The following is a 15,497-nucleotide window of genomic DNA, read 5'->3' on the forward strand; positions in this document are numbered from 1 at the left end:
TTCTTAAATATAATGTTGTGTATTTTTTTAAAGTACATTATATATGTAATTTGAATAAATTATATTAAGAAGCAATTTTACTATGATATCTTAATAATGCATATCTATTAAAAGAGATAATTTTTTTTTAAGTATATATATAACATAAAATAATTTAAACATGTCTATTGTTCCTATTTATTACATATGAGCTAACAATAATGGTCAATTATGGAAGACTTATATTTAATAAAAAAAAGGTGACTAGAATTTAATTAGAGTAAAGATTACTGCATGCGTTTAATGATATGTATACAAAAAGTCTATTGTACTTTTACCACTGGAAAAACCATAGCAGATTAGAATCTCAAACAAAATATTTAAGCACTTGATATAAAAAATGTAGTTGTATCTATTTACATGTTTTTTGTTCAACATGTTTGTAGCAAGTATCACACTTGACATAACAACACCAAACAAATTTACAATTGCAAAGCTCATCTTGCTTTACTATCTGCAATATTTTTTTAATTTAATTTCTAATCAAAATATAACTTTATGTCAGTCAATTACCCTAGTTATATATCCACGGCCGCAACACAATTTATTACAAGAGTCTGGTCCGATTGATGTGCTATTACACTTTCGACCTTCTGTACCCAAAACTCCTTTTAATGTATCTTGTTTGCAATAGTTTGGTGATTTTTGAATATGAACTAACTCATTTGATTGGGCTAATAATAGTCTTTTAGTTTTATTTTGTCGTGTATCTCTTTTATTATGAATTATCATTGATGAGTTCTTTGTAGGTTCATTTATTAAGTGATTTATCTGTAAATGTTTTTAATTGTATAAGTAACTAAAAAAATTGCCAAAATCAAATAATAAATGTAAAATTAGTATTTAATATTCTTGTGGATAAGTTTTCTACATTATTATAATAATACATTTTTTAGTGAGTTCACTATTTATAGTAATTTTGAACTTTTTTTATTTTGTTATAATAAATTATTAAAGTTTCTTACAAAAATAGCTTTTCCATATTTCTTTTTCAAAACATTACCAATTTCATTAAATGAAGGCATGAATTTCCAACAAGTTTTTAGCTCACATGAACCTGATACACCATGACAACGACAATGTATTTTCATTAATGATATTACAGTCTGAAATCAAAAATTAGAATAAGAATCTAAAAACACAAGACTATTATAATTTTTAAATACTTGTCTTCCAACTTCATTGTTATGTAAATTCATTTTAAATCTATTTGACCACATTTTTTTTTGTTTAGTGGTTTTGAAATTGTTTGGACGTTCTGGTTCTGAACTATCTACAAACTTACGTGAAAATTTCAATCCAAATCCTAAGTTATCACTATTATAAAATGAAAATATAAAATACAAGAGTTTAAAATCTCACAATTGTTTACTTTACCTACATCCACCCCATTTCCAACCTTCTGGAGTAGTTTGTCCATGTTGCATCGAATCACAACTACATTCAGTAAATCTACCTAAACTACAAGCATTAGTTATAGAAAATACTACACCCGCACTTGTTATTGCATATATGAAAGCTGTTTCTTTACTTCCTAAATATTATAACATACAATTTTAATAAGAACATATACTTCTATAGTTTTAACAGGTTATTAACTAATTTAACAAAAATAACAATTATATGATATTGAAATAAATTTTTATTTTTAATATAATTATTTTAGAAATAAATAACTAATTATTTGTTTTAATTACTGCAAATGAAAAAAATAACTACTTTATAAATATTTTAATAATTATATAATGCAAAATACTAACCCCTGTCTAGTGTTGGTCCAAATACACTTTGTTCATCTTCTAAAATAGAACAATTCCATCTTTCATCACGAAATTGAAATTGACACTGTTCAATAGCTTTTTTTGCTCCTTCAGACACTGAATAAATAGCACTTGGATGTTTCATACAAAGGTTTATTTGTTTTGATGCTAGTCCTGGTAATGAACCACATACTGCACTTGCTTGTATTTTTATTGGATCTTCGTATTCAGCTCCTGGTGATGCTTGCTGTTGTTGCAAGGGAGGTGGTATACCAATTACTCCTAAATACCTAAATTAAATTATCAACTTATAAAACTTTGAGAAATTATTGTTATACACTAATTAATGAGATTTGCAAAATACACAAAAACTGAATAATCGTACATAATAGTGCATTTGAGCTTTTCAACTAAAGTTTCATTCTCAAAGAATTTAAATAAATTCTATAACTTAATTTCTACATCAATGTAGAATTGAATATAAACTAAAATCAAATTATACTTTCTACAAACTATAACTAATACAATTTGGATAGTCAATATATCTCTTTTATATTACTGGTGTAAACATTAAACCTGAAATAGCTAACCAAATTATGATAATTGCTTGATATAAAGATAAGTAAATAAATAAAAACAAAACTTAGTACTACTGCAGACAAAATTTAATAATCCATAAAGCATCATAGGATAATATCTATAAGAAACAATGTTTAATTAGACTTTTATGATTTAATACAAACTAATTCAGTACAAATTATTAATAGGTTCTAAACATTTTTTAAAAATAATAACAGTAGGATGGGTAAAAATAACAGTAGCAATTACTATAAAAAACTAGATCGAAGCAAGAATCTTTAATTTATTTGAAGGTAACTAAAAATGACTTACATCCAATTTGGATTTGCAGGTAATACGAACGGTAGAAACAACAATATCAATTGAAATAAACTTATCAAAATTTTCATATTGATAAGTTATCGTTATTAAAAATTGAACTCTAAATTATATTTTTATTAGTTAAAGCAGTAAGCTCTAATCTTTTTTACAAACTAGTTTTTAATTATATTAGTTAAGTTTTAATAAGACCTAGAGTGATATTTGTACATAGCCATCAGAAAAGCATATGAAATACTCCAGGCCCAAATAATTTTGTGTATAACCCTACAAATAAGATCACTGATTTTGTTATTAGCAATAGAATTTTCATTAGATCCATTGGACGTTTGACGAACTTACTAAATCGGTTGCATTCATTGTTGCTGAATGATGGATCAATCACTGTCGAATGCAACCCTCTTTTCAAGAATATTCTTTGAACCGTGTAAAATCTCTTTCAAAACGACAGTGGAATAAATAAAAAGAGAAAATAATTTTTTGAAATTAAATTTAAATTTTCATTGTTCAGCGGTCTTAGGCACCTATAGAAGATTAACGACCGCTCAGTAATTGATAATTGATTAAATCAATATTTTCGATATGAACAAAACGTTTCACAACTTCTAATCTAAACACTATTAAAGCTGTGATCCTGTACTTTCTATTTGATTTAAAATACACTGAAATTCAATATATTATTCGGAATAATTTTTTTATTACATGCTACTTTTGTTAGAGAAAAGAAATTAAACGTTAAAAAGTTTAGAGGTATGTTTTGATCGTTGCGTTACGTTATCTAAAGTAACAGGGTGTGTATTATTTAGTACTTAAACAATATATCTCGCAAGTTGAAAAAAAATTTAATTTAAACTTTTCAAGGATTTTGAAAAGGTATATTATCAAAATTTTTCATTGATTCATAATCGTTCAACATAAAATATATAAAAATATGTTATTAAAAAAAATTTTCATTTTAAAGTAAATTTAATAAACTTGTTTTTTTTTTTACTATTTAAATTTTTTTAGTGTAGTTGATATAATGAATATTAATAACTTATGAACAGTAAATTAACTGTGCTGTAAGTGAACCGGCAACTCGGCAGATTGCCGGGCCTCGCAATCTTTTTGTTACTTTTAGGGCTTCTCATTTTTACACTTTTAAATTATATACTTTATTTTTTAATAAAAAAAATATAGAAGAAAAGTCGATAAAACATTTTTTTTTAATTTAAATCATATTGCATACACTAGAGTTCAATATTTTTTTAAATGGATTAACATTATTATAATGTTGTCATAAAATGTAACTTTTTAATATGATCTATAATTAAAATTAAACTTCAATTTTACTTATGTTATTAATCAGATTTTCACAAGTTTAAAAAATGTGATTGAGTGTTATCTATAAACATTTTATTTTGATCCATTTTAAATTCATAAAACCCAATAGCCGTTCATGATGTTTTAAAATATGATTATAATACACGTATTACTTAAAGTAAAGGGTTTTTGTTATATAAGTAATTTATTCAGTTTTTATTGAAATAATACTTGCTAATTGATTTATTAGTAAATAATGAAACTTCAACAATAATATATATATTATTTGTAGAGAAACTTTGTCAAGTATAATTTCTAAATAAATTTTTTAATTAATTAATAGTAAAAACTTAAACAAAAGTAATTTATTACCATATATTTTATAATAATGTAAGACTTTTACAAACCCTTATATTTATTGTAAGCCAGGTGTCAGAAGATTGTAACAAGCTCCCCAAAAAATCCCTTAAGTGAAACTGGTCTAGTTGGAGTGCATTTATGAATTATTATAATAACATAACACAAAGGGATCAATACAGTAGACCTATAGTAAATTACATATTCTCTCCCAGATGTATTTCCTATTCAGTTATATACGATTCAATGAATATAAAATTAACCACCCTTGGTGGATAACTTATTTGAATTAACTGAGAGATTTGAAATTTGAATAATTAGTAACCGACAGCATCGTTAAAAACTCATTATTTATCGATACTGTCATAAAACAATCCTGCTTGAAACCTCACCGATAGAAAACCGAAAAAAATTTTATAAATTAAAATATGTATTAAGTAAAATTATATGCATTCATTTTACATTATCTTCCGTTATTAAATTTTGAAAGTACTCAAGATGTCATTAGAAACCTTAAATAAATTTACCAAGTCATGATAAACTGAACTTATGATAGATTCAAATTGGATACGAACTTTTAAACAATTACTGACCTTAAGTATTTTTTCTTCATTAAAGTGTTTATACCGTTTGTTGTGTCTAAAGTATGATATAATACTAAAGAAAATTTATTTTTCTGTTAACTGGTTACAAATTTATGATATAATTGAGGATACACGTAATTTTCCTACCTTTTAGTTTTCTATTAATGCGTGTTCCCATGAGCGTATTTAAAAATTTATAATGGGAGAGAAGCACAAATAACATTTTTCAATTAATAATCTACCATAAATGTTTTTTTTACTTATTTTAAGCCAATTATTAGTGAAAAACAAAGTCAGAAAACATTTTTACATCAGCACGTGCCCCCGTGTGCTTATTTAATTACACTTATAAAATCTAAGCCCTCGGTATTCGCTTATTATTCTTTTTATAAAAATGGTGGTTAAATAGGTTACTTACCTTTGATCTATAACAGCGTTTCCCAACCTTTTTCTCATCGCGAACCCCTCCCGAGATCCTGAAGAATTTTGCGAACCCCTGGTCTATACTGGTAGGTGAAAAAAAAACAATCAAATTTTGAAGGACATTTATTTTTTAAATTAACCAAGAAACGAAAACATATTTGATAAGAATTAACTTAACTAGTATAAAGAACATTCTTAATGCGATATTTGTGGCTGTTTCATAGAACAAAGCAATGCAAAGTTGGACTCAATATCGGACAATTTCAGTCTCAGATCAGGTTCTGCATTCAATCTATTTCAGTATTTATCTTTCAAATAAGTATATGTTGAAAATCCTTTTTCACGTAGATATGTTGTGCAAAAGGGTAAAAGGACTACATATCCAGCTGTTCGAGCGGAATATATTGCATCTATCGGGAAAATAGTCATCAAAAGTTAATTGAATATGCTTCAGATGTTCGAATATATTTTTTTAATGTTTTCGTCAAGTACAATTGAATTTTCTGATAAAAAAGTGCAGAGAGAACCGAAACATTCGTACTCATTTAATTGCAGTCATTGGATCCAAAAATTTAACTTCTTTAGCATAGCCTCAATTCTATCATACACAGTGAAAATGTTTACACTTACGCCTTGTAATGATAGATTCAATTCATTTAATTTAGAAAAGATGTCAGCTAAGTATGCAAGCTTCTGTAGCCAAAGATCATCGAATAAACAAGAGAACAAACGAATCGGATGATCAATAAAAAAAGCTTGAACTTCAGATTTCAACTCAAACAAGCGTGTCAATGCTTTACCATGGGAAAGCCATCTAACTTCGATGTGTAAGAGTAAAAAAATGTGATCACTTCCAAAGTCCTCGCAAAACGCACGTAATAGACGAGAATTAATTTATTATTTAAGCTCAACTTGAAAGTTTAGAACTTATATCATTAAATAGAAAATTTTATGAGAAATAAAATTGTATTTTTTAGATTGATATGTGATTAGGAATTTATATAATTACTATTAACATTAAATTTATAAGAAAAACTCAAAATCTTGTTAAAATCACTTATTATATTTTTTGTATTTATATCGTAATAAATCATTTTAATAGAAATACTAATAATTTTTATGTAATTCTTGATGTTTAAATGGATGCTATTATTGAAATATTCAGGAATATATTTCGTACAATTATATCCTATAGTTTTTAACTAATTAGTAATAATATCAAATATTTGTAGTGATAGACAAAATCTAATTGCAGATTTGAAATCATCTCAAAGAATTAATCAATAAAAGTATATTTTTGACTCTGATGAAAATTCCTTGCAGACCATTTATTCAAAATTAACGTCAAATTATCTTTTGAAAAGTTTTGTATCAAGCCCTTCCAATTTGTATACACGTATGCCATAAAAGTAACAATTATTTTTAAATTTCTTATAATTTCTCTGTAAAAATTACTACACTAAATTATTAAATATCAATTTCATACTATTTTTAATTGATTTTTAAATAGATGATAGAGATGCAGATAATAATGCTTTATTTTGTAAAAGTTTAAATTTTATTTTTGAAAAGATGAAAAATTGTTTTCAGTTATGACTTAAAGCAATAAAAAATATAAATAGCGCAATTACAGTTTTTATTTTTATTTAAAACCAAAACACGGAAACTATAATAGAATTATTAAAAAAAAAAAAACACAAATTCATCCAATTAACATAGTCAATTTATAATGATAAAGTCTTGTACCAAAAAAAAAAAAAAATTTATTCATAGTAAAAAGTAATTTGAAAATATTGGATTATCGTTATGAGATGTAGCTATATATTTTTTTATAGGATATCAGAAACAATTTTTTTTCGATATTGTGATATAATATTGCTGAAATTATATATAGAATGTTCAGTAAGCAAGGAAATGGGTTTCTATTGTTACTTTATAAAGTCTGTAATTTTTTTTTTTCCATAATAAAGTATATTACATAAGCTTTAATTTAAGATATATATAAAAGTGTCAATATTTCCGGAACACTTTCAAAAATTTAATTCAAAAAGTTTTACGTTCTATATGCATTTTATGTTTTCAACCCCTACTGTATTAAGGGATATGGACGATTTAAAAAAAAAAGTATGTCAAATGAATGAGGTATATAAATATTATTTCTCATAAAGTTTCAAAAGTTAAGTTGAAAAAGTTGTCATTTTGAATCCCCTCCTTTGGGCAAGTAAAGGGTCAGATTTATAAAATATATATATCAAATGATAGGTAATTACATCATGCATCTATAAAAAAAAATAATATTGATTTGATCATTTTTAAAAAAGTTATGGCAGTTTTAAGTAAAAAAATGTCGAAAATTATCAATTTTTAAATTTGTAATTTTTTTGGAGATTTCCCTCATTTATGGTGAACGAAGGAAATTTTTCAATTTTTGAGGATAATGTCTTCAATTAGATACGATTTGTGAACTTTTGACATATCGTTGAAAGATATCGGTTCTGTAAGAGCTGAGACAAAGTGGTAACAGACCATAGTAAAATTAATACCTTCTCAGCTTCGCATCGAAGCTAAAAATTGTTGTTATGTTCAAGTCCAATATAATAAAAATAACTATGACAAAAAAATATTTAATTGATTGTTGTGTAGGATTAGTTACTGTTAATGGATGCTCTTAAAGTATTATAAATGAAAATGGGTTTAAAAAAATTATAAATCCTATTTTATGAAAAAAAAAGTTAGTTTTGAATTCTATTTCAATCAGGTTAATATAATATAGTTTAACTTTATTACTTACATCTACTTTTATCATTTTATCATCGTGTAATTTTTAACTTCCTAGTTAAAAATTTTCTTGTATAACTTATAAAATTATACATTTATTAGGAGGTATGTTGAAGATGAATACAATTTTATCAAATGACCAAAATGATTGAATAAATAAATAAAATGATGACATTAAAATTCGATGTTGCTACCAGGTGTAATAGTTTTTTAGGTACTAATATACAATATATAAAAAATGAAAATATTCAATTAAGAACTATTGGTTTGGTGGTATTAAGATTATTATTATAATATAAAATAAATTTTATGGATAATTTATTCAAAATTAATTTTGAAATTTATGTTTATACCTGATTATTTTTTATAATGATTAGTCAAATGAAATTTTAATCAATATTAGATTTTACATGTTTTATAATTTGACTTTTAAATATATTGATTGTGTGTCCGAGACTTTGTGATTGACAGATATAGACATTATAACTTTATTACATTTATACATGGGTTAAAAATGGATGCGAATGAATACCAAAAATTGATAGTATAAGGGAGGGAGATGACTAAAAAAAAGTTAATAGGTACAATATGTATGTTGGATATTTATGTACCAAATAGAATAAATACTTTTTATTCATAATACAAAAGTTATAATATATAAAATTAGGTTAAAATTAAAGTATTTTATTTTATTATATTTATACAATATTACTATATTTTAAAGAAATTTTTGTGCCATAGCGAAAGGTGATCCACCTATCACCTTTATAAACGCCTTACAGCAACCAATATTTTACAACGTAATAGAAATACATTTAAATTCTATATCTGCTATTTTCTAAGAATTTTTTTAATTGAGCTTTAGTTCTAATTAAATTTTAACAATTTGGATGGAAACTTTATTTTTGGGAACTGGAACTTTTATTTTCAAGAACCCGAATCTAACCGGAACTTATATTATTATTATTATTATTATTATTAAAAGAACTTAAACCAAACCAGTACCTTTGAATATTTTTTTAAAGACCCCAAACCTATAAAAAAACATGGTTTCAGTCCCTGATTAAAAGTACTATACAAACAATTATAGTATACATATCAGCATTAAGTGTTTTATTATATATTTAATAAGATAATTATTTAAAACAATAATAAGATGTAATATAAGTAAATTATTACAAAATAATTTCATTTTTAAAACTTCTAGTTAATGATTTGTAGGGTAATACAATACTATTTAACAGTATTATTTCAGATGGCACAATTACACTGCAACCTAAAAAATTAATTCATTTATTATATATATATATAACATGTTTAAGAATAATTTTTATTAAATATAATGTTATAATGTATTGATATAAATGATTTACCAAGAATTGTAATACTTGGATTTAAACGGCCATCATCAGGATTAAATAAGGGTAATTGATCCATTTTGGCAAAAGGTTTATTAGGATTAGGATCCCCACATGGAGTGCCCTCAACTCTGCACCAAGCACCAATTTTAGCTGAGCAACCAACAATACTATGCATAACCTAAAATAGATTAAGCATTAAAAAAAAATCTAAGAAATACAAAGAATATTCAATTTTTTACTAGACTATGTTGAGATATACAAGCATCTTGTAAAATAATAGATTCTTTTATGCGAACACCAGCTGCAATTTGTGCTCCAGATCCAATACTGACATTGGGACCTAGCTAAAATGGAACCTTATTATTTATAAATCTTTTGACAATATAAAATAGATATTATTTCATACCAATGCTGTAGGATGAACTTTTGCAGTTGGGTGTACGTATACATGACCAATGGTAGTATATCCATCTGTATTCAAGGGTAAATTTCCCATGTTATGTTTAAGTGCAAGATAATGGCGATTAGCATAAATTGCAGCTCCAGCTGTTTTCACTTGTGACCACCAATTCAATGTAGGTGCAGCATAGGCACGACCTGTACCTGCCAAATGTCTAAGCACATCTTGCTCAAGTCTTATAACATCATGATTGCTAAAAGTTAATAAATAAATACTATTAACAAGGTATAATTTTATATAAATATATAAGGTATAAGTAATTATATTACCTGCCAAAAACATATGAATTCTCATTATCAATAGAAGCTGAACATGCTCCAGATGCAAAAATTGAAATTGTTTGGAATAATTCTGTAGAGCATAGATATACTCCACAGTTAACTAAAGTCGAAACAAAAGTTGAAGGTTTTTCTACGTAATGTTCAATTGCATTCGTTTCCTTGTCAGTCACCATACATCCTATTGAGAATAAATTGTCATACTTTAATAACCAAGTGCATAGAACACAATATTTTAAATTGTCATTTAAATAAGTAGAAATATTTTTGTATAGTTAAATTAAATATTTGTTTTGATAAATACCATAATGCATTGATTGATGTCGAGTAGCTTCAGTTGCTAGTACAGTTATAAGAGCTTTATCTTTTGACATATGAATGTCTAACATAGAGGCTAAAGGAAAATCAGCACATACATCCCCATTCATTACAAAAAATGCCTGAGGTTGACCATATCGAATTTGATCCCGAAAGTGGTAAAGACCTCCAGCTGTTCCTAAGGCAGTAAATTCTTGCAAGTATCTACCAAATATTAAAGTTTAAAAATAAAAATCTATATTGTATTCTCATTTAATGTTCATTATTTTTATTAATCAAAAAATGTTTTGAAATTATCTTAAATATACTTTAAATCTATATAACAAATTTATAATAATTAGTCATTTTTGAAAACCAAATTTATTTGATTTATATTGTTATTTTTTAGAAGAAAATAGAATAAATTAATTTAACTTTAACAATTGTTAAATTAAAGTGACAATTATTTAATTGTAATTAAAGCTAAAAAGCATCACTATTTAATGATGATAAAAAATTAACTTGTTAAAAATTTAATTATTTCAAAATTACTGCACTCTTTGAATAAACAAATGGCTTAAATTTTCATATATCTCACAAATTAAAAAAATGATGTTTTTAGTATACATATACAATTAATGATTAATAAAAAAAAAAATTTAATTTAATTCATTTTTTATAATCATATTTTGATGTTTTATTTTATATTTCATCAAAAATGGTTTTTAATGAGTAGAAAATGTCTCAATAAAAGATTTTTTATGTTTTTTTTAGTACTTATTTAATTCCAACGATCATATTAAGCTTTATTATATCTATTCCTATATTAAAGCTCACAGCTGCTAATTTTTATAAATTTTTAGATGGAAAAAAGGCAGTTAGTGATAATCTCTACTCCACCAAATACCCATTATTCTGAGTTGTCAATTACATTTTCTTTTTTTAAACTTACTCTTGTAACTTCCATCTTATTTTGAGTTCACCTCTTTTTGTATTAATTATGAATAGGTTATTAAAAACTGTAAATGCATTTTTAATTTTTCCATAAGGGTTGAACCATCCTTAACAGCTAAAAATAAGTAAATGAAATTTTTTTTTTTCAGATAAGAGTGATTCATTGAACAATGTTTTTTATTTAAATATTCTACATATTTACAGTTGTTAGACTTTTTATTTTTTATTAATAGACCACAGGATCAGTTAAAAATGTATTAAATATATAAAATGGATCAAAATAATACTTTTATTAATTTAAAAAACCATAATTCTATTAATAATTAACACTAATCATAGCAATTTTTAAAAGTTTATCACTCGTCTAATTTATGAATGTGGTATTTAACAAACACTATTCGTAATGAAGGATATTTTTCAATTTCCATAAACAATTGATAATCTATTTAATTATTAAACAGATTTATGTTTTTGAAAAAAAAATTATAAGATATTGGCGTCAAGAAATATTGAATATAATTTCTACTCGTATCTTATGGATCTATTGATTAATATTTAAAAATATTTTTGAAAAAATATCATTTATAGATGAATAATAATTAAAAAAAAAAAAAAAAAAATACTTTACAAAAGCAGAAGAAAGAACATAAATGTGGTTTAAATATCAAAAAACAATTTTTCAGAGAAAAATTTACAAGTTATCTAAAGACAATGCTGTTAGAAGGTAATTTTATACATATATTTTTTTTAATTCTCCATCATAAATTTCATCAATCATAATCATAAAATTAAAGTATTTTAGTAGGTAATAATATATTATTTTTAATTTATAGAAATGTTCTGATCAAAATTCACCTTGACTTTTTTAAATTAAATTTACTATTAACACACCTTATTTTGAGACGATTAGAATATTGATTAGTCATGTCATGTACAAATTGTGCGAGATCATTTTGTGGATAGTATCCAATGATAAGAATTTCTTTGATTTGAGGAACTCTGATACATGCTTCTATGTGATGCTGAATTAGAGGTAAACCAGCTACAGGAAATAAAGGTTTTGGTATATCTAATGATAGAGGTCTGAATCTTGTCCCTAAATAAAAATAAAATTGATCATAAGTCAACAAATAACAATAGTAGAACTTTTAAATACCTTTCAAAGGACCTCCAATCAAAATCACAGCCTTCAGCATAATTATTTTTGTTGTATTGCCGTTTAATTAAAATCTGAATAAGATCTTAATTTTTATCATAGTACTACGAAATATTAATTTTACTTTGACATACGTCTCATGGAAAATTACCAAGGTATTTTTGCTATATTGATTCTGACAGAGTAAATTAAATACTACGTAGTGTTTTTTTTTTTTGTAATCGTTTTTAATGTTTATAAGTAATGCAGACAACGTGTAAATCGTAGTTATCTATTCGTAGATAACTGCGGTGTATTTATATTAAATTGATAAAGTTTATCACATAACAAATAATATGACGTACGTTTAACAAAATGGAATGCCTTATAATATGCTTTATATATTATATAAAATTGATATAGGAAGTTCTTATATTGTAGATGTTGATGATGTAAACAGATTATAATCTGTAATCTGTAATTACACAGAATAAGGAAAATTTTCAAATCTGGAAACTCTGATTGGAAATAAAAATGAGACTAATATTAACGTTTTAATGAGCTGAGTCAGTAACTAATATTAAGTATTTCTTTATCAATGTAGTAATGAGAAATCAACATTTTTTACAAAGAAGTTGAAATTACTTTACTTACTTCAATAATAAATTGTAATAGTTTCTTCCGTTTTGTAAACCTTCTAAATGAAAGTGTTTTTTAGCTTCGATGCGAAGCTGAGAAGGTATTGGTTTTACTATGATGTGTTTTTAGCTTCGATGCGAAGCTGAGAAGGTATTGGTTTTACTATGATGTGTTTTTAGCTTCGATGCGAAGCTGAGAAGGTATTGGTTTTACTATGATGTGTTTTTTTTTTTTTTTTTTTTCTGTTACCACTTTTTCTCAGCTCTCACCGAACGGATTTCTTTCAACGATACGTCAAAAGATCACAAATCGTATCTAGTCGAAGACATTACCCTTAAAAATTGAAAAAATTTCCCTCGTTCCCCGTAAATGGGGGAAACCTCCAAAAAAATTACAAATTTAAAAATCGCTAATTTTCGAAATTTTTTCAATTTTTTTTACTAAAAACTGCCGTAACTTTTTCAAAAATGAACATATCAATATAATTTTTTTTTATATAGATGCTTGATGTCTTTACCTATCATTTGGTATATTTTTTTTGTAAATCTGACACTTAACCTGCCCACAGGGGGGGATTTAAAATGACAACTTTTTCACAAAAAATTAACTTTTTCAACTTAACTTTTGAAAATGTTCCGGAAGGTCTGACACTTTTATATATATCTTAAATTAAAGCTAATGTAATGTACTTTAATTTGAAAAAAAAAAATTTGACCTCTGGACTTGTCTTCGTGGTGAAAGTTGACATCAAAGTTAATAAAAAATTACGATTTTTGTAAAATAATTTTTTTTTATATTTTTAACTTAATAATGCTCTAACTTTTTCAAAAATGAACATATCAATATAAATTTCTTTTATATAGATGCTTGATGTCTTAACTTATCATTTGATATATTTTTTTTGTAAATCTGACATTTAACCTGCCCACAGGGGGGGATTTAAAATGACAACTTTTTCACAAAAAATTAACTTTTTCAACTTAACTTTTGAAAATGTTCCGGAAGGTCTGACACTTTTATATATATCTTAAATTAAAGCTAATGTAATGTACTTTAATTTGAAAAAAAAAAATTTGACCTCTGGACTTGTCTTCATGGTGAAAACGGCTACCGAATGCTATTTTTGTGTGAAAATTTTCGATTTTATAATTTACATTTTTTACTTTAAAGTGCTATAACTTTTTAAAAAACGTATGGATCAATACAATTTTTTCATGAGAAGTAGTATTTATATACATCTTTCATTGGATATACTTTTTTTTTAAATCAGACTATTTCCCTATATATGGGGGGGCTTCAAATATAAAAAATGCATATAGAAAGTAGAACTTTTTCAACTTAACTTTTGAAAGTGTTCCGGAAGGTCTGACACTTTTATATATATCTTAAATTGAAGCTTATGTAATATACTTTAATTTGAAAAAAAATAATTTGACCTCTGGACTTGTCTTCACGGTGAAAATGGCTACTGAATGCTATTTTCGTGTGAAAATTCTCGTTTTTGTATTTATTTTATTTTAAAATACCTTAAAAAAGGTATTAATTCTCAATAGATTTTTATCTCATTTAGATTAAATAACTTCAATGAATATCATGGACCCTATCATTATAGTTCCCCCTCGTTCGATGAAATCTATTATTCATATTAAAATTATTGTATTATGTGATTTCTTTTTTTTATGGTTCTCATTTATTTTCTTAACTATCATTTGACAAACTTTTTTTAACGATACATCAAATGATCAAAACTATTATCTAGTTAAAGATATTATCCTCAAAAATTGAAAAAATTTCCAAATTTATCAATTAAAAAGTTATTTAGCCCTTATGTTGTTCCATATAAACAATTAAAATCATTCAGTTCCAATGCATTTATTGTCGAATTAAGTTTGAATTTATTAATTTTTAAACTCTATTTGTATTTTCTATTACTATTCTATATTAATGCAAATGTTTTGGTAAAATGTTGCTATATAAATCATTTCTATAGAAAAATTTTAGAATCATTTAATGATTTTTAATTTCATTTACATTTCACTATGGATTTTTATAATTATAATCAAAATTTATTTATTATTTTTTTTTTTTTCATTTGATTGAGTAATTTTTTTAACAACTTTTCGAAAATATTTTGACAATAAGCTTGTATAATTTTTTAAAAAGGAATTTATTTTGCTTTTTTAAATTCGGGCGTTTTCTGAAATCATGAAAAAAATGTACCACAAATCCTCAC

The 15,497-nt window shown here is 24.8% G+C and overlaps 2 protein-coding genes across 4 annotated transcripts; both read right to left on the bottom strand.

Moving 5' to 3' along the window:
- Positions 1-35: 35 nt before the first annotated feature.
- LOC126899500 (protein Wnt-16-like) lies at positions 36-3,448 on the bottom strand. Of its 3 annotated transcripts, XM_050674473.1 has the most exons (8): positions 3,039-3,448; positions 2,691-2,963; positions 1,800-2,089; positions 1,417-1,573; positions 1,206-1,356; positions 1,005-1,145; positions 553-810; positions 36-493 (listed from the first exon to the last, which is right to left on the bottom strand). In XM_050674473.1, the coding sequence occupies exons 2-8, from the start codon at positions 2,765-2,767 to the stop codon at positions 392-394; spliced, it is 1,176 nt and encodes a 391-aa protein (XP_050530430.1). In that variant the 5' UTR covers positions 2,768-2,963; positions 3,039-3,448; the 3' UTR covers positions 36-391. The 3 variants fall into 3 exon arrangements, with proteins under 3 accessions (XP_050530430.1, XP_050530429.1, XP_050530431.1); XM_050674472.1 differs by having other exon boundaries at positions 2,691-3,448; XM_050674474.1 differs by lacking the exon at positions 2,691-2,963 and having other exon boundaries at positions 40-493; positions 3,039-3,445.
- Positions 3,449-9,224: 5,776 nt separating this feature from the next.
- LOC126899499 (mannose-1-phosphate guanyltransferase alpha-A) lies at positions 9,225-12,919 on the bottom strand. Its single transcript, XM_050674471.1, has 8 exons — positions 12,647-12,919; positions 12,382-12,586; positions 10,544-10,761; positions 10,231-10,420; positions 9,908-10,154; positions 9,741-9,845; positions 9,514-9,679; positions 9,225-9,416 (listed from the first exon to the last, which is right to left on the bottom strand). The coding sequence occupies exons 1-8, from the start codon at positions 12,684-12,686 to the stop codon at positions 9,316-9,318; spliced, it is 1,272 nt and encodes a 423-aa protein (XP_050530428.1). The 5' UTR covers positions 12,687-12,919; the 3' UTR covers positions 9,225-9,315.
- Between the last annotated feature and the right edge of the window lie 2,578 nt (positions 12,920-15,497).

This window comes from Daktulosphaira vitifoliae, unplaced genomic scaffold, assembly GCF_025091365.1.
Source record: "Daktulosphaira vitifoliae isolate Bord-2020 unplaced genomic scaffold, ASM2509136v1 Scaffold_2, whole genome shotgun sequence".
NCBI classification, from domain to species: domain Eukaryota; kingdom Metazoa; phylum Arthropoda; class Insecta; order Hemiptera; family Phylloxeridae; genus Daktulosphaira; species Daktulosphaira vitifoliae.

Coding starts and splice junctions, on each gene's coding strand:
- LOC126899500 (XM_050674473.1), bottom strand. CDS start 2,767: ATGAAAATTTTGATAAGTTTATTTCAATTGATATTGTTGTTTCTACCG. Junction 2,090..2,690: donor CCTGCAAATCCAAATTGGAT/GTAAGTCATTTT, acceptor AATTTAATTTAG/GTATTTAGGAGTAATTGGTA. Junction 1,574..1,799: donor TGGACCAACACTAGACAGGG/GTTAGTATTTTG, acceptor TATAATATTTAG/GAAGTAAAGAAACAGCTTTC.
- LOC126899499 (XM_050674471.1), bottom strand. CDS start 12,686: ATGCTGAAGGCTGTGATTTTGATTGGAGGTCCTTTGAAAG. Junction 9,846..9,907: donor AAGTTCATCCTACAGCATTG/GTATGAAATAAT, acceptor GTTCCATTTTAG/CTAGGTCCCAATGTCAGTAT. Junction 9,680..9,740: donor GTATATCTCAACATAGTCTA/GTAAAAAATTGA, acceptor AATCTATTTTAG/GTTATGCATAGTATTGTTGG.